The 21192-nt window shown below is 35.7% G+C and overlaps 4 protein-coding genes across 8 annotated transcripts; 1 reads left to right on the top strand and 3 right to left on the bottom strand.

Annotated features, from left to right (window-relative positions):
* Window positions 1–223: 223 nt before the first annotated feature.
* LOC121755610 (CBL-interacting serine/threonine-protein kinase 8) lies at window positions 224–4722 on the bottom strand. 3 transcript variants are annotated; one of them, XM_042150925.1, is made up of 15 exons: window positions 4484–4722; window positions 3991–4304; window positions 3405–3467; window positions 3241–3312; window positions 3000–3107; window positions 2844–2918; window positions 2711–2764; window positions 2499–2624; window positions 2254–2343; window positions 2027–2149; window positions 1331–1453; window positions 1054–1170; window positions 873–929; window positions 721–795; window positions 224–616 (listed from the first exon to the last, which is right to left on the bottom strand). In XM_042150925.1, the coding sequence occupies exons 2-15, from the start codon at window positions 4147–4149 to the stop codon at window positions 515–517; spliced, it is 1344 nt and encodes a 447-aa protein (XP_042006859.1). In that variant the 5' UTR covers window positions 4150–4304; window positions 4484–4722; the 3' UTR covers window positions 224–514. The 3 variants fall into 3 exon arrangements, with proteins under 3 accessions (XP_042006859.1, XP_042006860.1, XP_042006861.1); XM_042150926.1 differs by having other exon boundaries at window positions 3991–4240; XM_042150927.1 differs by lacking the exon at window positions 4484–4722 and having other exon boundaries at window positions 3991–4442.
* Window positions 4723–5315: 593 nt separating this feature from the next.
* Window positions 5316–8477, bottom strand: LOC121755612 (tRNA pseudouridine synthase A 1-like). Its single transcript, XM_042150928.1, has 6 exons — window positions 8279–8477; window positions 6975–7068; window positions 6641–6780; window positions 6196–6558; window positions 5825–5887; window positions 5316–5715 (listed from the first exon to the last, which is right to left on the bottom strand). Exons 2-6 carry the CDS (start codon window positions 7036–7038, stop codon window positions 5464–5466), a joined length of 882 nt encoding a protein of 293 aa, XP_042006862.1. The 5' UTR covers window positions 7039–7068; window positions 8279–8477; the 3' UTR covers window positions 5316–5463.
* A 677-nt stretch (window positions 8478–9154) lies between these two features.
* LOC121756171 (endoplasmic reticulum-Golgi intermediate compartment protein 3-like) lies at window positions 9155–14145 on the top strand. Of its 2 annotated transcripts, XM_042151640.1 has the most exons (12): window positions 9155–9238; window positions 9366–9531; window positions 10316–10398; window positions 10534–10609; window positions 10698–10765; window positions 10850–10940; window positions 11343–11464; window positions 11559–11642; window positions 12530–12676; window positions 13353–13461; window positions 13571–13690; window positions 13808–14145. In XM_042151640.1, the coding sequence occupies exons 2-12, from the start codon at window positions 9441–9443 to the stop codon at window positions 13879–13881; spliced, it is 1065 nt and encodes a 354-aa protein (XP_042007574.1). In that variant the 5' UTR covers window positions 9155–9238; window positions 9366–9440; the 3' UTR covers window positions 13882–14145. The 2 variants fall into 2 exon arrangements, with proteins under 2 accessions (XP_042007574.1, XP_042007575.1); XM_042151641.1 differs by lacking the exons at window positions 9155–9238; window positions 9366–9531 and adding an exon at window positions 9565–10053.
* A 2108-nt stretch (window positions 14146–16253) lies between these two features.
* On the bottom strand, window positions 16254–20405 carry LOC121753833. 2 transcript variants are annotated; one of them, XM_042149091.1, is made up of 8 exons: window positions 20263–20405; window positions 18612–19043; window positions 18350–18524; window positions 17784–18081; window positions 17473–17545; window positions 17202–17292; window positions 16939–17018; window positions 16254–16849 (listed from the first exon to the last, which is right to left on the bottom strand). In XM_042149091.1, exons 2-8 carry the CDS (start codon window positions 19014–19016, stop codon window positions 16565–16567), a joined length of 1407 nt encoding a protein of 468 aa, XP_042005025.1. In that variant the 5' UTR covers window positions 19017–19043; window positions 20263–20405; the 3' UTR covers window positions 16254–16564. The 2 variants fall into 2 exon arrangements, with proteins under 2 accessions (XP_042005025.1, XP_042005026.1); XM_042149092.1 differs by lacking the exon at window positions 20263–20405 and adding an exon at window positions 19728–19834.
* Window positions 20406–21192: the final 787 nt, after the last annotated feature.

The following is a 21192-nucleotide window of genomic DNA, read 5'->3' as shown; positions in this document are numbered from 1 at the left end:
ATCTTAGTAGAATATATTGATTTAAATAAATTCTAGTTTATTACTGGTAGTTGAGATTCTTAAGAATCAAATTTATCTATAATTAATAACTGTATCAGCCCAATCCCAATATTTTATTTTAGTTTCAGATTTTAGAGACATCTACCTGAAAACAATTGATTTAATTGATACAAATTGAAAAGATTGCAATAAATTGGTAAGTTCTCAAAAAAACACACACAAGAAATAAAGTGTTATGATCACAGCAAACCAAACCAACCCAAACAAACTTGGACAGTCAAATATCACGCTGCATTTCACAAGAGAGAAATACATTACCAAAAAAACTCACGACTAAAACACCATACAAATGATACACAACACACGGGGATCACATGTGACCTAAGTCATACTGTTGCCTCTAAGTGGAAGCAGATTCCGTTGGAGTTGTACGAGTCGATGTCACTGGATCTCCGGAATTCGAACATCAACTGTTTACACCTCTACAACAATATTGTACAGGAGCATTGTAAGATTATCTTTTCTTACTCTTCGTCTTGGTGATCCTCGACTTGCCAGTTTCATCGGGCGGCCTCCAGATAATATCATCCAGATTGTTACAGAAGTTCTTGTAGAACTGCAAGAAATTGTGCAGTTAAAACTAACTATATGTGCTCAATTTTATGTTACCTATTTACAATATGCAGAGAGTTAGGTAAAATATAGGGAGGAGAAGGAAACCTTCAGATACTCCTCGGCGTCTCCAGCTGCTTTCTGGATGTCAACCATGATGAATGGTGGTGCAACTTGAAAGATCTGTTAAGAAAGAGTTGGAATTGTCGGGATGGTTGAGAAGATATTAGGATGAGAAGAAAGAGGGGGAGTAGATCTACCTCCATTATCACGGAGAAATGCGAAGTCTTATTAGCAGATAGACCTTCAACTCTCATCTACATAACCCAGTCATGTTCCCAGAAGTGAAAAAATCAAGTCAGAACGATGCTCTGATGCATTTCTGTGGCAGGTATAACAGCAACGAAAACAGAAGATCGATTAGAAATTAATCGATTTCACCTTGTAATTTCGGATGTGCGTCTTGAAACCCATTGACTGAGCAACAACTTCCATACTTGACAGGGCAACCTTAGCCGGTTTTTGAGAAACAAATCGTGTTTGATGTTTCAGGGAATTCTGGCAATGCAGGTCAGACATTAAATCCGAGCAGGTGAAATTACTGAAGTGGTATAGAGTGCAACATAGAGAAAAAGAAACTTCGAATTTCGGAGCTTTTAGCATCATTGACAAATTAAAATACAGTAAAGGGTACAGCACAAGATGATAGTCACATTACCTCCTTGCGATCAAACAAGGCTGAAAGATTTAACCCTTGAGAAAGAATAATCAAGTCAAATGCATTGAGATCTAGAGGCCCCATATCATCATTATTCACACATTGCTCATTAGGCAATTCTTCCTACAACAGAAAACATTTGTAGAAGGAACATTAGCTTGGGACCCATGAAAAGCTACAAATAATCAGTCTCTCGAAGCCATATATATATGTAAATTATCAATTTTGCCCTATTCTTGTCACAAAAAGATACCAAGCTAAGGCACTCACAGACATAATTTTCATGTAAGCATATCAATTACTTTTGACAATTAGTAGGGAGTGCAAAAGAAGAATGCAACAATGATCGCGCAGAGGGATCGTCTCAATTCAATCCCATACCTGAACGCTAGCATTGGGATGGGGATGATGTCAGCCATGAGCCATGAGACTGCCACGACGGCTAGAAATGATTTCCATACTAGCGCCATGCGATGTCCAGTGCTGAGAAACTAATCTTGATATATGAATAGTGATGCATCTATGCATGGGAAGGAAAGAGCTTCGCAACTTGCTGGGAGCAAGCAATCTAGCCTAGTATGTCTTGAAATAATATTCACAAATAATTTTTTCATGTGTTTCTTTTATTAAAAATAAGACTATTTGCTTTATTCTATTTCTGTCTAAAACCCAAGACCCAAATAGAGCCTCACTGACCTCGGGATCATCAAAAGCAGCATTAATATCATCCAAATCAATGTCTTCAGCTTCTGAAAGTCCGACAGGATTATAATTCTTTTCAAACCACTCATCATTTCTGATCTCTTCAATTCGAATGCGCTGCAGGATATCATCCATGTAATATGAGAGTTAGCGCCGATAATAGTATTTTAACGAGAACAGTCAGCTCCAGTAAGGACTATTTATCGCAGAAAAAACTTAACAGTTTCAGGATTCGGGTCTAAAATCCGGTGGATCAAGGATTTTGCTCCAACTGGGAACCATGATGGACAAGAAAAATCTGCATTATCAATCTGAAAAAGGAATTGAAAAAATTAGAAAATTATGTACGTATATTTTCCCTAAAATATCTTGTATACAAACGGCAGTAAAATTGTTGTTATTATGCATCGACAGCTAAACCATGGTCCATGAGTAAAGGCATTGTCATAAGATTATGGTTAAGTACCTTCCCATATAATGTTGTCAAATCAAGCTCATCAAACGGCAAATACCCAGCCATCAGAACATAGAGGATGACCCCACATGACCAGATATCAGCTAAAGCACCATGGTAGCCTTTATGACTAAGAACCTACAACTCACACCAGACAAATAAAAATTAAATATCTTCTTATTAATGCATATTAAATTTCAAAGATAAATCTCTATATGACTTACCTCTGGCGCAACATAATTAGGAGTACCACAAGTTGTGCGGAGAAGGGTGACCCCCTACAGACAAAAAATAATATTAGAACAGTAGCAACCTGAACACATGGTATGAAATGCAGAAACTTAAGCAAAATCTTACTTCTGCGGGCAAGGCACTAAGCCCAAAATCAGAGATCTTTAGATTCCCTTGGGAATCAAGCAACAGATTTTCAGGCTGGGAACAAGTAAAGGAAGTCAACATTTTATTTTTAGAAAATAATTGTAAGATTTCATTTTTACTGGATATAAGCAATACCTTTAAGTCTCTGTGATACACTCCCTTACTGTGGCAATAATCAACACCATCAATTAGCTGCTGGAAGTATCTTCGAGCTTCAGATTCACTAAGTCTTCCATGGTGAACCTGCGAGAGACTTTCCACGTCAACACCAACAACAGTATGATATAAATGGACTCACAATTTTATCGAAAAAATATCATGGACTATACTAAAAAAAATTTCTTAAAGTGCAATGTATCTAGGTACATGGACTCACAATTTTATCGAACAATTCACCACCCGTGATGAACTCCAGTATGATATATATCTTTGTGCGGCTTGCTATGACCTAACAGGGAGATTCAAGTTTATATTTGTGCCAAACAATACATAATCAAACTACTCTGACAATAGAACTAAAAATGCTTGGTTTAAGTATACCTCATGTAAACGAACAACATGGGGATGTCTAACACGCTTCATAATATATATCTCCCGCTTTATCTGCAAAATGAAAATCACTAGAATAAATTTCTCAAGTTAACTGCAAGATAAATTGTCATGAACTCCGAAGAGTCTCTCAGTTCCTAACAAACGAGCTCTTCTGATGGTTTTTTTTACCAATACTTGCATGAAACGCGTTCGGATCCTTTGAGCAAAGATATTATGCTTTTACACTATGCTTCACGAATCACTATTAACTAGAATTTCAAAGACATAAATCTTTTACTCAAAGAAGCAATAACAAAATGATTACAAAAACCAGAAAGATAAATCTCGTTCATCTCTACTCAATCAGAACCGCGCCCCATTTTACTAACTCAATCAGACCAAATCCTCATCTCTCAACCTCAGATTTAAACCAATAATCCAACCCAATAAAAATTTGAATAATAAAGATAACCGATGCTACTAAAGCGCGCATACACACATTTCTCTCAAAATTTCAGCACTAAAATACCCTAGGACGTCCAAATCTGATCAATGCACAACAACGAAAAAACAGAGCACAGAAACAGAGAGCAACCTGTTCAATCATCTTGTGCTTGATTATCGTGGACCGATCGAGGACTTTCATGGCGACGCTCTCCCCAGTTTCCGTGTTCTGCGCGAACTTCACTTTCGCAAATGTCCCTTCCCCAATCGTCCGCCCCACCTCATACTTCCCCACCTTCCGCACCACCATTTTCGCTGCTTTCCCCAATCACACTACTTACCGACCATTCATCCACAGCTCAAGCCGAAACGCACATCTTCTCCTCGCTCAAGAACATCCCCTGCTTTGTCGCATAAAGCTTTTTGATTATTTTTTTTCAAAAACAATCAATTTCAGCGCGACCACTTCAGCAGCAAAATAAATTATTTTATTAAAAAATAGCATAAAATAAAGAGGAACTTTGATTTTGAATTCGAGTCGTGGAAGAGGATTAGGTTTGGTAAAGTGGAAAGAGAAATAACAGAGCAATGAGAGTTGAAAATGGAGTTGATTGGAAAATGATTTTATTCTATTTTATTGATACCTTTATTTATTCCTCTAAAATTATTAGCTGCAGCTGCTTTTGCATATGTTCTGGTCCACGGCGGCGAGGAGGCGGCGCTCCGCTGCTTTTTGAACTAATCTGCTGCGGCGATTGATTGTCAGCAGCTGGCGTAGGAGTGTGAAAAGAGCGATTAACGAAGAAGAATGTGAGGATTTTATCTTCTAAATTGGGGATTTTTATATCCTTGCGTGATAACTAAGTTCATTTAAGGAAAGTAATCATTCTTAGTTGTGCTGTATTTTAACTGGCACCAGTTAATTAGTGGAAATTATCGAGACATATATACTTATGCATGACAAAGACACATAAAATATCCGTAATCTGAAAAATCTGACTAAATGAAATCGAAATATCAAATTCAATTCGATTTTCGGATCAATTATATTAAGTTTTTTGTTTCGGATAAATATTTTATTCATATAACCAATACACATTTAAAAAAGTTATTTTAAATTTTTAGATTTTTTGAAAATTTTCAAATTGGTTAGACTAAATAAAAATTCGATTCAAAATCTAAATCCTCCCTACAATACACAACTGGCGACAATGTACAACTTCTTTTTACAACGTGTCAACTTTAACCAATAGATTATGGATTCAAAGCACCACAACTAAATGAGCAAATAATAAATCATTATTGATACTCGATTCAATATTATATTTTCATATTTTTGTTTTTATATTGGATTTTTAAAAACTTTTTTTATATATATTCTTTGTATATTCGTGGTTGATTTCATGGGTCCTTTATTTACCCATCATAATTTATCACAGTATGAATTACAATAAGTAATCATTTCCTAGTTGAAAATTTTAATCAATACTCGACTATATAAATCGATTTCTCGATTGAATCATAAAATTTCTCACACCATTATCATTGTATAAAATCATAAAGCACACAAATATGCATATGCACATTTTCAAGAATCCAGGATGCATCAATTAACTCCCTCAATTCAAGAAAGTATTGAATAATAGTATGGGAGCTTACATTTGCTTATAGTATGGTGCCTACCCCGGCTCGTTGCAGGGCAACCCGAGGGAAGTTGAAGATGATGCTCGTTGTAGTTGACAGCATGAAGGCACAAACCATGAGGAGGAACTGCCAAGGTAAATTTGGCCAACTCCTTCCTGTCACGAGATGCCAAGATCTTGGAGACAATGTCAGGTGGACCAGCCTCTCTCCCGACTTGAAGCAACAACGCGACCTGCAATAGGATGAGAAGCAACAATGACTGTTAAAGGCCAAACGAGTGGGCTCATTTCTGACAGAATCCAACAGATTAAAGACACACAGAAGTTGTGAACGCAGTGTACCATATTCCGAACTTGTCTGTATAGAAAACCTGTTCCTTCGACTTCAAGGTGCAACACAGGTCCCTGCAAAACAGTGGTTGGTTAAGCCTCACTATAGCAAAACGATCATCAAAGAAAATGAAGCAAACTGAATAAAGCAAAGCTAGTGAAGAATCAAGGCTCTAGATTTTGTCATTTGAAAGTTATAGCCGTAACTTTGTATGCAAGTAGTCTCATACCATATTCATTGTAACAATTTGGTGCTTGAAATTGAGAAGCAAACGATGCCAAGATGGGTTTCTATCCGATCTATTTTACAAGGCCCGCAATACTTTATGTTCATTCCAGAAAAGAAAATAAGGAGGTAAAACTAGTGGGGAATCAAGCAGTACCGTCTCAATCACATCAAAGCGGAAGATATTCTTGACCGGATTTGGTATCCTATCATTGCGCGAAGTATTAGCAAAAGCAGAGAAGTCATGCTTCCCTACAAAATGCTTTGATGCATCCCTCATGGCAGCAGGATTGAGTTTATAAGTACTGTGGTACACATGGAGCCTCTGAAATGGATCAATGATGGTATCGTTGTAAATTCTGTAATTGTAAATTTTGCTTGTAACAGAAAAGCACGCGTGAAATTCAGGTGGGACGGATCTCATCTCTCTGATTCTGATATCGGGAGGGAGAAGACCATTTAGTGCTTTGTGAACGCCGGCCAAGCAGTCATAATTGAAAGGTGTGGTGAAGTGTGCCACCTGTGTAAAAAATTATTCGAAGTCAATTTTTTTCGAAGAATAATGTTTTGTATTGATGAGATATGGATAAAAGAAAAGAGACCTGACCCCAGGCATGGACTCCTGCATCTGTTCGGCCTGCACCAACAACGCAAAGGTGATCACGTTCTAATTTTGTAATTCGGATTAGAGCCTCTTCCAGTAAACATTGTACAGTTGGGGTTGACGTTTGATATTGCCATCCTACAATAAAAAAAACAGCCAAGTGTTAAGAGACAGGAATTTGACCTCAATACCACCGAAACTTGTAAACTACAACATTAAGTCCATGACAAGCATCAAGGTTAAAATCAAGAATCAAATGATTCATACAGTGAAAGAAATCAAGAAAACCAGAAGTGAAGGTTAAGATAATAATAAAACAAAGTAAGAGTAACCTGAAAAACGGGTGCCATCGTAAGATATTATCAAGCACCATTTGTATCCAAGAGAAGGGAGCATTCTACCATCTTCCCTTTCTTCACTCAAGTCCTGCTTATCATAAAAGCAGATACATAATTGTAACAATAGCTCACTGAGCCCAAACTTACATATAAAAGAATATTCAATATTCTTGAATAGCTTATGTGACTACTAACTTAAATCTCAGAAGTTTACAACTGGTTCGCTTATTTCAGTCGATGATGATGGAAGCATCAGTAAATATGTGACGACTCAAGAGATTGAAGCTAACACCACTTCTATCATTATGCCACAAATGCAGCAAAGAAAGCTGCTTTGCTGGACTCAAACAAATTTCTCAAAATTGAAGTCAATTCCAACACAAGCTGACAAGTGGCACTTTCTAGTGAACCGAAACTCTACCCCACAACAAACTTTAGTGTATCATCGGAAGTTTCGTTGTCAACCTATGCTATTGCCTACATAAATGTTTGACTCTTCCACAAAGTTCAAACCCCCAACTTTCTTCACAGGAAAAAATACGAACAGCTTCTTTTCAATCGACTCCAGTATTACAAAACGCATTGCCTTTCACGAGGATCGTTTACACTAGGGATCAAAGTCATCTCAATTCATTAATTTACTAAGACAGATTAGAACTTCGGGATATCACAATGCACTTTATAGTTTCTACAATTTGATTCATATACCATTGAAAGGGATAGGATTGGAGAAAAACTAGCAATCAAAACAAAAATACTCAATCATGCATATTATCAATTATGAAAATTAAATCCACCCTGAATGGAAGCAACATTTCAGTAATATACAGTGTCATCAACTTTGCCAATTGCAACAACCTATTTCAATTATACTATGCATCAACCGCAATTTGAACATCTCATAAAAATTCAGCTTCTTTCAGCTGAAATACTCAATCCAAAACGATGCCATCGAATAAAAAAACAACTCCAGGAAGGTACAACAGTATCATGAGAGGCAATTCTTTGTTTATTAAGACGGATTAGAGCTTCGGAATATCACAAACGCGCTTAATAATTTCTACAATTTGATTCATATCCCATTGAAAGGGATAAGATTGGATAAATACTAGCAATCAAAAAAAAAAACTCAGTGCAATATAAATTGTCATCAACTTTGCCAATTGCCAAAACCTATTTCAATTTTCCTATGCACCAACAGCAATTTGAACATCACATACGAATTCAGCTTCTTTCAGCTGAAATACTTGATCGGAAACAATGTCATCGATTGGAAACAATTCCGGGAAAATAAGTACCTTGAGAGGAGGCGATCCAACGGAAAGGCTGTGGAAGAGGCGGGACGGAGATTTGGCTAGACCCTCACTCCTCTGGAAAGTTCCAGCGAAAGAAAGACGCGGCGGCGCGTGGGGAGAGCGTGAACATGCCCGTCTCCCACAGACACGGCAGAGAGGTTTTCTTGTTTCCGTAAAACCCAGAGAGATAAGAGTTGGGTTTAGAGATTAAAAAATTCAATTTAATACTATAAATAAGAAAAAGAATTAACCGATTTAAATGGGAATGGTGTCGAAAATGAATATAAATTGATTAACTTGTGACTACTTATTTCATTATATCTATAGCAATACTATCATATTAAAAGGTGGACTAAATCGGTGAAACTGAAGAAAATGAGTTCCATTTTTTATCTATACATTGTTGAAGAGTTTTATTGAAAGAAATATCAGTGAGAATTTCGAAAATTCAAGATTCACATATTTGAGAAAGTCTTATAGAATTAAATATCAGTGAGAATCTCAAAAATTCAAGATTCAGATATTTGAGGATAAAAAAAATGACAGTGCAACTAATAACGTGATTATTCCAACCAGATTGAGTATAATAGTTCCACCTGGATTTACCATACTAACCATTTAGAAATTAATTTCTCTATTCCAATAAAAGTGTGCATAGTGATATAATTATAGTAGGTCAAAATAGAAAAACTAAAATATATTTTCTATTACAAGATGGAGGACGGAAACGAAAAATAGCAAAACTAAAAAAATACATAAACACAAAATATAGTACTTTAATTCCATAGTGATATTATTATCATTATTATTATTATTTATTAATTACTTGTTATTATAATTATAATTATTAATTATGACATTGAGTCTAAGGTTTTTCTGGTCGTCCTGTTTTGACTCGCAACATATATTTGTCAAATTGCTCATTGCAGGCGCAAAATTCTCACCTTCCTCGATTTTCCCAAGGTGATCTCTCTCTCTCTGCACAACGAATCTAAGCAATACATTCACAATTTATTGATTATCGGAATCCAATTATGTTGAATTCCTCATTTTCTTATCTTTGTTTTTAAAATTTTCTGTTGTGTTGTAGATTTGGGGGTTCAATGATCGCTTGATTGTGGAGGAAAATTAGGGTTGATAAGATATCGAAGAAAGGGGAAAAAAGATGGGTAATTTCAAGCAGGCGCTAAGAAGCATCGATGCGTTCCCGAGAGCCGAGGACCATCTGCTGCAAAAGACAAAATCCGGGGCCTTTGGTGCGATTTTCCATCTTTTTCTCCATCAAAAAATAAAAATATTTAGCTTTACTGTTTTTAACTTTTTTGTTTCTTGTTATCCGCTTTCGACCTGTGTGATTGCTTCATGCGTTTTCCTGCTGTAAAATGCAAGCACTGATTGAACAATGGGAGCTGTCTTGCTGTGGAATCTGTTATCCCTGATCATAATTGAGTTTGTGTTAGTTATTCGAATCAAGGCTTTGTGATGGGGGCTTGATGGAAAATATTCAAATTTGATTTGTAATGCATTTTAACGTAGAGTGGTAAGACATGGGGAGCAGTAATATAGTTGGTTGAAGCAACAGACCAATGGGCCAGTCGTCTCCTGGAAATTTTCATTTGATGCAGTTTGGTATAATAGGCACTGCAATAGATTTATGATCATAGTTAGTGGTGCTTCTGGTCAGCTTAGGGTGTGAACTATCTTTATGCCCGACTTCTTTGAAGCCTCGGATTTTATAGCTGGATCTCGGAAGGTGCCGCATTGTATTTTCTTATTAGGTTAGTTAATTTTGATAAGGGTGAATGATGTGATAGCAATGAGTAAGTGTAAATTTTTTTTCAGTCTCTCATATTGAGCAGCACCATAAATTGGTTCACTTATTGTATAGTCTTCGCTTGTATATATATGTGTTTGTTTTGTGGTTAAGTCCATGCATTTCAAAAATAGTATCGATTTACGCTTAATGATTGTTGATTTAACTCCTTTAGAATGGGATGATAGGTTCGCCACTAACTTTGACCTTCTCATGTTTCTCATTAGTCTCTATTGTTGGACTGGTAATCATGGCAACTTTGTTCGTTCACGAGTTGACTTATTATCTCTCGACAAATACCGTGCACCAGGTGAGTTTACATCTCCATAAATTGTTTAGTGTTCTCTTGTTCGGTTTCTAAATTTTCTGAACTGTAGTACAGCTCGACCTGACATAGTTAACTTTATTAGTTAATGGTTATATGTGACACTTTGGACCTTGACAGATGTCAGTAGACTTAAAACGTGGAGAAACACTTCCGATCCATATAAATATGACATTCCCATCTTTGCCATGTGATGGTTAGTTTTTATCTCTGTTTTCAGTATATTCTCCTCAATTACTCTTAACTAGAACTTTTATCTAATGAAGATTTATCTGGTCACTCAGTGCTTAGTGTAGATGCAATCGATATGTCAGGAAAGCATGAAGTTGATCTTGACACAAATATATGGAAGGTAGGTCAATTTGTTTATTTCATTGACTTGTTAAAAAGTTGGCGCACTTATTCACCAGTTTGCTGACATTAATTTTTACTGCAGCTTCGCTTGAATCATAATGGCCAGATTATTGGCACAGAGTATTTAAACGACCTTGTTGAGAAGGGACATGTTAATCACAGTCACGGTCATGGTTAGTTCGTCATAAATTAATCTCTTTTATAATAACTATATTTAGTTATTTTCTCTCCTTAATACTTTTTTGCATAATGGTTCTTGGAAAACGTTTGGTCACTTTTCCTCCGCTCTTTTGTCTCTCCCAAAAGTTTTTGCTTGAATTATTATGATGTCATCACTCACCAGTCTGTTTTATTTATGAATCACTGTCTTAAAAAGCTACTATGATAGGTCCCTCTGACCTTATTGTTATGCTATGAGTCTATGACAGGTTGTGCTTGGGTTTTAGATGCAAATCATGTTATTCATTCCACTTCTTATCGATAGTATGGAGATTATAATGTAAATCTTGAATCTTTCTGCTGTATCGATTTTTTTGCTAAAACTGATGATCTTTTATTGCGATAATTGTGATCAGATGACCACAATGATCACCATGAGGAGTCTGACCATAAAGTCAAACTCCACAATCTTGATGAAGAAGCTGAAGATATGATTAAGAAGGTGAAGCATGCAATGGCTAATGGGGAAGGTTGCCGGGTATGCTATTGTCCTATTTAAATTTTATGTGTCCAAGTTATGGCCCCTGTTTGTTGTTTTGCCATCTTTATCCTTAGTTCCTTGTCTGTTGCAGGTGTATGGTGTTCTAGATGTGCAACGAGTTGCTGGAAACTTCCATATCTCAGTCCATGGATTGAACATTTTTGTCGCACAGATGGTAAGCTCCTGCATTTTCTTATAAGTAGATGTGCATGTGTGTGTTTTAATTATATATTTTCTCCACGTGATGGCATTTTTAGTTTCGTAATAAAGACTCAGACATGTGCCTGAAGTGTTACTTCTCACAAAATTTATTTGACTGTTTTCATTGGATGGGCAAATTTGTTAGTGATGTCCTCTAAGATTGTACAAAGTTATTACCTCTATCAGCAACATAAGCCACAGAATCGGGATTGACTCATATTGACAAGTACTACTAACAAGAGCACTATGAGGCTGGTGGCAGGGGCATAGCCACCTTATGGGGATATGGGGCATTTGCCCCTCCTCATCCACTCATTTCTTTATATATTTATACATGAAATTTTGGTTATATACTTCAACCACACTAAATGCCCCTTCTCAAATACATAAATTTTTCCTATATATTATATTTTTGCCCCTTCTCCAATAAAATCCTAGCTCCGCACCTGGCTGGTGGGCTTGGCTCGTGTCGCATGTTTAGTACAAAGAACTCGATTAAAAGGCTCTTGTAGAGAGGAAATCTGTGAAATAGAGTGAATTTGTAACTTAGCTATCTCATGTCTCATTCAGATGAAAGGCATCCTAAAAACTCATAAAAGCTATCTTCTCCTTCTAAGAATGTTGCAATATCACCACTGAACAAAAGCTCAAACTTGCAATTGCTTATCTTGGTCTCCATCTTAATAAGGTCTATGCTAGGCTTAGTAAAGCAGTTATGGCATTAACCAATGACAACACTTAACTTTTAATTTTTTATAGGACTTTCTTTTCCTTGGACTGCTAAATGTTTCCAGAACCATTGTCCTCCTTTAGCTTATGTCTTTGTTAGTTTGAGAACTCTGAAACTTCATTTTCCTGCAGATTTTTGAAGGTTCTTCTCATGTCAATGTGAGTCATATAATTCATGACTTGTCCTTTGGACCCAAATATCCTGGTATAGAGAACCCACTTGATGGCACATCAAGAATTTTACATGGATCAAGCGGAACATTCAAGTATTACATCAAGGTTTGTCTTCTTTCAGCTATATTGAAACTATAATGTACTACTATTTTTTATTTTGATCAGAAAAAAGATAATGAGTTAAAAATAGAAACAAGCATCAGGGAAAAATGAGGATGCATAATGCTACCCTGTAGTGCTCGAGATTATGAGAACATATGTAATAATGTAGTCTATGTGCAATGGTAGACTGGTTTTCAGATTGGTTAATATGCAGCAGAATCCTAAAAATGTGTTAGAACTTAATTTGACATCAAGAGATTACTTCAATATGACAAGAAACATCAGTTAGCATGGATTGGTATTTTTTTCTGTGAATGCTTGTTGTATTCGTATCCCACGGGCCTCCTACTTCCCCCTGTAATTAACATATTATCAATTTTGACTCTCTTTGTAATAGTGTTTTAGGGGGTTCTTCTCATTTTGTCAATGTAGTGATTAATGATCTTCCATGGTCTGATTCCTAGAAGATACATCTGCTAGCTACAGACTGATGTACACTGAATTCAAACATAATTCCTGATACTAATTTGCTTAACTTGAATTAATTCAGGCTTATCATTCCCCACACCCTTTTTCGGCTTTTGAAGGTGTATGTTATGGTGTGGGGGATATATGTCACACGTTAATCAACTTGAAATTACTAAAAAGTTTTAAAATGATTGCTTTTCTGATGATGTAGATTGTCCCAACTGAATACAAGTATATTTCAAAGGAAGTTTTACCCACAAATCAATTCTCTGTCACCGAGTACTTTTCTCCAATCCGTGAGCATGATAGAGCATGGCCTGGTAAGTTGATCACGATTTGAAGAATGTTTTCTGCAACTTTGAATCTTTCGTTCTTTTCTGTCCAATGCGGCAATGCTGTGTGAAGCTAATGTTGCATTGTTTGGTGAAGCCGTTTACTTCCTGTATGACCTGTCACCAATCACGGTGACAATTAGGGAAGAACGTCGTAGCTTTCTCCACTTCATTACGCGTCTTTGTGCAGTACTCGGTGGCACATTTGCCTTAACAGGTCTGTTCCGTTTGTTTTCCCTGATTGTCTTATACGTTCATTTATACCAATTAGGATACAAATTACTATCTTTGGAATCTGTAACCTTAGAGCTGATGGTTGCTTCCAATGTTGCAGGAATGCTAGATCGATGGATGTACAGGCTGGTTGAAGCCTTGACAAAACCGAATTCTAGAAGTATTGTACGATGATTTCGAGTTGACAAGTGTCTACTACATCCGGGCAAAGACTTTCCTAATGCAGCCGGTATGCGTTTCATCGATCAGCACAGACATCAAAAGCTCCTAATTCTCTAATTTACACACAATGGTGTCTCAGCTGCCCCTTTTCCCTTGGTTTCTGAAAATTTTGGTACCATTGTTGTATCCCTCCTGAAAATAATAATAATATTTGCAACACAGTATTTAATTTTTATTGTTATAAATAAGTGATATATACAACAAAATATAAATATACGATACAAGGGTATTGATCTATGCAAAATTCATTCTTAATACAAAAATGCAGAATCAGGCATACATATGTCATTTTTAGGCAATCGTAAGCTTATTTTTACGTCATTATAGTAAGAATGACATAAAATGATTTTAATATGACTTCAAACTCGAATTTTATAAATGACTTAAGACTGCTTTATAATGACCCTTCGTGTGTTTTTTTAATTATTGACCATTAGATTGTCAAATCTCTTTGTCAAGATTTGGTTTGGATTTTATATTAAGATCTTATCATTTTCCTACGATACAATATGCAATTTTGTTGATAAATATTTTGGTATGATGGGCCTGTTGGGCCCAAAGGATAAATCAAACAACTAACTTAACATTAACAGGGGCACATAGGTAAATTGACTTAAAATCAAGCAACAATTAACTTAAAATCGAACCGCGGAAGAAAGGGTTCCGGGATGGATGTAGTATTTTTTTTTCTGTTTTGCATTGGTTTGGTGCATTCCTTGCCTCCTTTGCTTTTCTTGTCGTGGGGCTAAGAGATTTTGAGACCAGAGAGTTTTGTTAACTGCATTTGACTTAGAGATAACAAACCTCAATCATTCCATACAAATATATGCATATATTCTAGTCTTTATGGATGAAAACTATATGGATTAGCATTCCATTCATTTACTACTATTTTTTGAAGATAACTAGCTACTACTTTTGTGAAAACTATATGGATTAGCATTCCATTTACTACTATTTTGTGAAGATAACTAGCAACTATTTTGTGGAGATAACTAGCTACTATTTTGTGAAAACTATATGGAATATAATCTCGTACAAATCCATGCATATGGAGCTGACGGCAGTGACGTGGCATGAAGAGTTAGGCGACGATGAACCTCGCATGCCTGTAAAGACGGTGGCATCTAGGCAGGACCAACACACCTGAGACGTAGAAGCTCGCGATGGCGGAGTCAGGGACGATGGAAGGCTGAAAAGGAGAAGAAAAATTAGTTCTATGACTTGAGCACGAAAAGAGAAAATTAATTAATTCCCCTTAAGTTTGGGCCTGCTCTTTGTTGGAAACTAATTACTACTTTACTTGGGCCACTTATAATTGTTTGGTGGTTTGGGCTGTATGTTTTAATTAATGGGAAGGATGGAATGTATGAACTAGGGGCCATGTTTGGTTCTTAGGATTCTGTCTCGAAAAGTAATCTGATTTCTTAAATTTTAAATTCTTGTATTTGTTTCAATTTTTCATCAAAATGGAAAAGTAATCAGAATCCTGAGAACAAGGAAAGTTAGTACAGCTTTCAAGGACTCTGAATCCTAACTTTTATTAAGTATTATTTTTCTCAGTTTTAGGATTCTTACATATTTAATGCTTATAGTATAGTTTATTATCATTATTATTATTATTATTATTATTATTATTATTATTATTATTATTATTATTAATTACAATGTTTTAAAAATAATTTAATATTATAAATCATACTTAATTTTAGTGTAATAAATAAATATGATTAAAATTACCATAATTATAACTATATTTTATAATATTTCATAATAGTAGTTAATAATTTAGTAAATAATTAAAATATAATTATATAATATAAATGGTATAATAAATAATAATTATTATAGTTTATAAATGAATAATTAATCAATAAAGTCGTAGTGAAGTTTTAAATTATAAAATTTATTCAATTATAATATCAGTGAATGTTATAATAATAATAATATTTATTGTTATGATAAATGAGTATAATACTCCATATAACTATAATTACAATTATATTATTATATATATGATGGATAATCCATACTTAAGCTATCCTTCGTAATAATAAATATAATAATATAATTATTATTATTTGTAATTAATAGTTTATTAAAAATTTTATATTATTTTTTTATAAAAAAAATAAGTATATTTATAGTTTGTTTTTTTAATTAAATATAAATTTAAAATCTTGATATTTTCCAAACCGGGAAAGTAAAGTTACTGGGAATCATATTCCCGTGATTCATTTTCTTAGGAATCATTTTTCTTGCCAACTTTACTTTTTCATCAACCAAACATGAATACAGTGGTTTACGAATAATGATACCTCATATATTCTGTGACCGTGGCGTTTCAAACCTCTCAATCAACTTATTGGTTTCAATACAAAAGTTTTCAAGAGATGCATAATAACATATTGTGTATAACTTTCTTTCACATGTACTAACGAACAAACTTCCAACCACACAATTTTATACACTGATTGCAGGCAATATATGTAATATCTCTTCTAACTAAGATCCATGACAAGCATTGCTAAATAGTAGCTGCCCGGCCGAGTATCCGAACCCTTCACGTTCTTGTAAAACCGAAGCATCCCGGTTCAAAATGCCTCCAATCTCTGGCTAAAATGTTCAGCTGCACTTACTGGTTCTCATACGCGCTTCCTGATGACCCCGCGGGTATTGAGAGTGCTAATGGAGTTTGCAGTGCTTGATTACCATTTTCGCCATACTGGGGCTGATGTTGGCGGTGTCTTTGTTCATGTGGATGAAACTGCACGCCACTGCTTGTTTGTTGCGGTAAGGACTGGGGATGACGGCTTGCTCTCCATCTCAAGTATTCCACGAGAAGTGAATTGGTGCTGATCGCGATCCCAAACCCAGTGAAGGAGGAGAGCAATACGGAAAGAATAGGATTGACATCGAGCTGCATGTGATTTCAACCGAGCAAGATGCAGTTATGAGGTAAACTTTACGGATTAGAAGAACGAGATGGATTCGAAGAAAGAGCCTTACCACGGCATAAAAAATATGAGCAAATAGAATCACTATTGCAAACTGGAAAGAGGCATAAGCCCATATGCAACTCTTGCTCACTGCAAATCATCAAATAACAGTCACTTTTACAAGTGATTAATCCACACAAAAGTATGATCCCGGATTATTTACATGTGCAGTTAAGCATCGGAATAGCATGAGACACACCAAAGCTCCATAACTAGCCAAGTAGCAGAAAGCCATTGGCAGTTAAGTGAATGGAAAGAAGCTTATGAAATTACCCATTGTAGATGCTATCATGGATGAAAGGAGACCTAACACGCAAGAGAAAGGCAATGAAACGGCCAGTGCTCGAGGTCCCAGGTCAGCTACCTGTGACGGAAGAGTCGTTAAAAATAACAAGTGATGAAGTCTAAAAGGAGGATCAACGACGTAAGGCCTGGGAGGGAAGTCTACACTGAAATGTACTTGAACAAAAACGTTTTGCATCACTTGACGACGATTCACACAGGATACGTAGGAATGAAAATATAACATATAAAAGAGGACTACCAGAAGCTGCTCCAGAAAGCAGAAATATGCAAGTGTGCTGACCATGATGAGAACGGGCACATCCTGCCAAAACCTGTTCAAAATTGACGTAATTACAAATCAAGCAGTGGTTAATTCGCAATCGAAATCAAATAGTTTTACAAATATTATGAACTTAAACATATCAAGGTCAAAGTCCAAACTGATTGGTTAAATAGGTTCATGTTAAGACCACATGTAAACAACACTCTGAAATGATCCGGATATGATGTAGTTAGTTATGAAATATAAAGATTGGCCGATCATTGGTAAAACATTAAGGATTAGCTTGCCTGTAACGAGTCGCTTCATTTTGTTGTGGTGCAACAGGTATTCTTCGTACAACATTAGGCGGATTTTGTAATTTCAGCAACGTTACTGGAAGGTTACGGACATCCTGCTTACAAACATCACAGGTCTTATTACCTTTGATGCTAAACCACTTCACAGCACACTCTTGGTGGGCAAGCGCAAGCTCTCCTTTACAACTGCACTCCATCTTCAGTGTTTCACCCCCTTCTCCGAGCTCTATTAAACAAATTCTACAAACAGCCTCTTCTTCGGGGATGTCTTCCCCAGCATTTTCTATGTCTGTCAATGGTCAGAATAAGTTTATGAATATAATGAATTATAATACGACTTGACTAATAGGTGATACAGGTTTGCCTTGTCGATCACCCTACCCTGAAGGGTTTCTTCAGTTCATTTCAGTCACGATAAGCAAAACAGCTCGAATTACCTTAGGTCATATATACAAGCTATTCTCACTACTGGAGTGTCTTAACGTTTTTGGGATCAGCAATCACAAGAACTATTTAAAAGCTCACAGGCATAAAATGCAGAGATGCAAATGTTATACCAGCTTCTGTATCGGGAGATATATCCGGGGAGGCATTTTCCACTGTTGTAGGGTTATGGTGCTTTGATATTACACGTATCAAAACTCCAGATGATTCTGCTCGCCTCAAGCTTCTGGTTTTAACATTAACTGGAACTGAAAAAGAGCGTTTCATGATTTTTTTAGCTTCAGGTTGCTGTACGCAAACAAAGTTCAGTTAGAAGGATAGAAACAGAAATCGATATTTTCCTTTGGTATGTTAGGTATTAGGAGACGAACTTACAAGCATTTTCGATTGAAGATCAGCGTGATTTTCAACTGAGGGCTTAGGATCAGCAACTGCCATTGGTGTCACGGGCAATGAATGTACTGATTTTGTTGATGGGGAAAGCAAAAGTTTGTTTAACGAAAATGATCTCGAAGTTGAAGGCTTGTCAGAGAGGGGCACGTCTGGTATAATAAGAACTGTTTTTTCAGTATCCTGCAACGGGATTTTACCCCTGAAGCTCTTCTGAGAAAGCATGTTCATAACAGATGATTTGAGTTTCGCCGAACTGGGCCTTGGAGGCAATCCCGCTCTGGTAGAACTAGGACTGGGGATGTCTATCCTTGTGAAATCAAACAATGCAGCCTCCAATGACCTTTCGGGTATTTCCAAAGACGAGAGATTTGGGCGCCTGGGTGGCATTAAGGTGGCTTCTTCTCTTTCACATCTCTAATATCATTCATATCCAAATTAATTATTTTCATCATGTTAATAACCTTACAACTGGGAATAAGTGAATAACAGAAATTGCATTTGCATTTACATTCCATAGAGAGAAATAGTAACATTTTAGAGTGCAGATGTGGATCAACTATCACCAGTCTAACTTTGAAGCTCTCTCATACACGATAGCAATGACAGTACACACATAGAACCAAAATCAAGGAACTTATATTTCATTATTTTAATCTAAGATAGAGTTTTATCCTCACTGACTTTCCCACACATTTCGGATAACTTCTTAAGCCTTCTCCCTCATTTTCATATATACCTCAACAACACAGCAAAACACAATAAGCCTGAATAATCTTACAACCGAGAACAAAACTGTCGGCATGTATGTTTTCAGAAATGGTCCACCACTATCGAATGGCGGTGCTAGTAAAAGTCTGAAAACCTAATTCATGAATCATGATCCTAGGTAAATAAAACCAATGACTGTCCAACAGAATCTTCAAATCCTCAAGTTTTTCCAAAAATAAATGAAAAGCAGTAATATATAATACACATGTAAACCAATTGCATACTTAACTCCTAAAAACTAGAAATTGCATTTGCCATAACATTCCATAGAGAGAGATAGTAACATTCCAGGGTGCAGATTTGGTTCAACCATCACCAGGTCTAACTTACAGGATAGCAATGACCGAACACTTCATTATATAATCCAAGATAACGTTTTATCCTCACTTACTTCCCACACATTACCGACACCCTCTCCCTCGTAAGTCGTATCCTTCTATACTCAAGAACAGCAAAACACAATAAGGTTCAATCTCCTCACTTCTGCTATATCAGAAGAGTGTGATCTCTTCTTGGTCAGATTGATAACAATTTGTACAACAAAACATCTCATAATTTCTAAAAAATGAGATGTCATCCAAATTCCAATCAGCTCCCTCTCTACGTCAATAGAGTAAGTTCACAAATATGAAAACCTAAATAAAACTCTAGAATCACTCAATTCCAAATTCGAACCTCACTTCAGAAAAAAGAAACTCAACCACCGAACAAAATTCAAAACCAATTCTCAATTTTTCAGAGTTACCAAACTAATAATTCATAAAATCAAGCAAAAGAAAATACATTCATTTCAAGTTCAATACAGAAATTCTAACACCTCAAAACCCCCCCAAATTCAAATCTTCACATAGAAAAAAAAATTCACCTGATCAAAGGAGCCGTAGAGATTCAGCTCACCTTCTTGAGCAGTTTGATGCAGTGTTCCTGATACATTTATTATTTATATATCTTGCATTATTATTTAGTTGCATTATTTAGTTAGATATTTAGGGAGTGCATATCTTTTTCATATAAAAAATATCAATTATCATTCTATTTTATTTTCACGCTTTTATTTCAATTTCGTATTGTTTTTAGAGCTGATCCCGGGGAAAGTCCATGACGTTGACCGCTCGTCGTCGTCGGAATCTTGTTAAGAGAGTGCACCCTTAACAGTTCCGCAGCCACTAGCATCCGCCATGGCAGGTCGATTCAAGTAAAACAAGGAAGCCTTTTAAGCTATAAATAAATCTGGTTTGAACATTGATAGCTGTCATGGACCACGAAAAGAAATTCTGTTGAAGAGTAAAATTGAATCAAAGAGATGATGACTTTAGCTTTGGAAGGTATGATTGAAAGCATGAAATGCTTCTTCCGTGATTTTAAAATATTGAGCTGAATAAAAACAAATATTCATATGTAATTTATTTAATGATTTTAGTTAACCAAACTTGACTTATATTCATTCTTTAATTGGAATTTGGATTGTCGATTGCATATATCGGCCATAATGGGCATGCTTGATTGCTTATTAATTTGATATAACTAATTGATTTTATTCTTTTTTCCATTAAAAATATTGTTGTTATTGATTTTGACATATCTATGGTTATTGGTGGTTTGATTAAGTGTTTTATTTGGTAATTAGTTTAGTCTTTTGAAGATTGGTGCTTAGTAGATAGTGAATGGGATTGGTTCACAATACGTATGGATATATCTTAAATCCAAATAAGGACAACTTAGATAATAACATAAGTGCTTGTAGAAGATAGTAAATGAGATTATTTTACAATACTTATGGATATAGCTTAATCCA

Source organism: Salvia splendens, chromosome 11 (assembly GCF_004379255.2).
Source record: "Salvia splendens isolate huo1 chromosome 11, SspV2, whole genome shotgun sequence".
Taxonomy (NCBI): Eukaryota; Viridiplantae; Streptophyta; class Magnoliopsida; order Lamiales; family Lamiaceae; genus Salvia; species Salvia splendens.
The sequence above is the reverse complement of the archived record's forward strand: the minus strand, read 5'-3'. Positions and strand labels throughout refer to the sequence as shown.

Excerpts from the sequence above, each read along its gene's own strand:
- LOC121753833 (XM_042149091.1), bottom strand. The coding sequence starts at position 19,016 with ATGCCACCCAGGCGCCCAAATCTCTCGTCTTTGGAAATACCCGAAAGG. Across the intron at positions 17,546-17,783 it reads AATGAAGCGACTCGTTACAG|GTTTTGGCAGGATGTGCCCG; the intron begins GCAAGCTAATCC and ends AATTTTGAACAG. Across the intron at positions 17,019-17,201 it reads CATGATAGCATCTACAATGG|TGAGCAAGAGTTGCATATGG; the intron begins GTAATTTCATAA and ends GATGATTTGCAG.
- LOC121755610 (XM_042150925.1), bottom strand. The coding sequence starts at position 4,149 with ATGGTGGTGCGGAAGGTGGGGAAGTATGAGGTGGGGCGGACGATTGGG. Across the intron at positions 2,344-2,498 it reads TGACAACATTATATGGGAAG|ATTGATAATGCAGATTTTTC; the intron begins GTACTTAACCAT and ends TTCCTTTTTCAG. Across the intron at positions 617-720 it reads ACGCCGAGGAGTATCTGAAG|TTCTACAAGAACTTCTGTAA; the intron begins GTTTCCTTCTCC and ends AATTTCTTGCAG.
- LOC121756171 (XM_042151640.1), top strand. The coding sequence starts at position 9,441 with ATGGGTAATTTCAAGCAGGCGCTAAGAAGCATCGATGCGTTCCCGAGA. Across the intron at positions 10,399-10,533 it reads CGACAAATACCGTGCACCAG|ATGTCAGTAGACTTAAAACG; the intron begins GTGAGTTTACAT and ends GGACCTTGACAG. Across the intron at positions 11,465-11,558 it reads CTAATGGGGAAGGTTGCCGG|GTGTATGGTGTTCTAGATGT; the intron begins GTATGCTATTGT and ends TGTCTGTTGCAG.
- LOC121755612 (XM_042150928.1), bottom strand. The coding sequence starts at position 7,038 with ATGCTCCCTTCTCTTGGATACAAATGGTGCTTGATAATATCTTACGAT. Across the intron at positions 5,888-6,195 it reads GCTTTGATGTGATTGAGACG|GGACCTGTGTTGCACCTTGA; the intron begins GTACTGCTTGAT and ends ACTGTTTTGCAG. Across the intron at positions 5,716-5,824 it reads ACAGACAAGTTCGGAATATG|GTCGCGTTGTTGCTTCAAGT; the intron begins GTACACTGCGTT and ends ATCCTATTGCAG.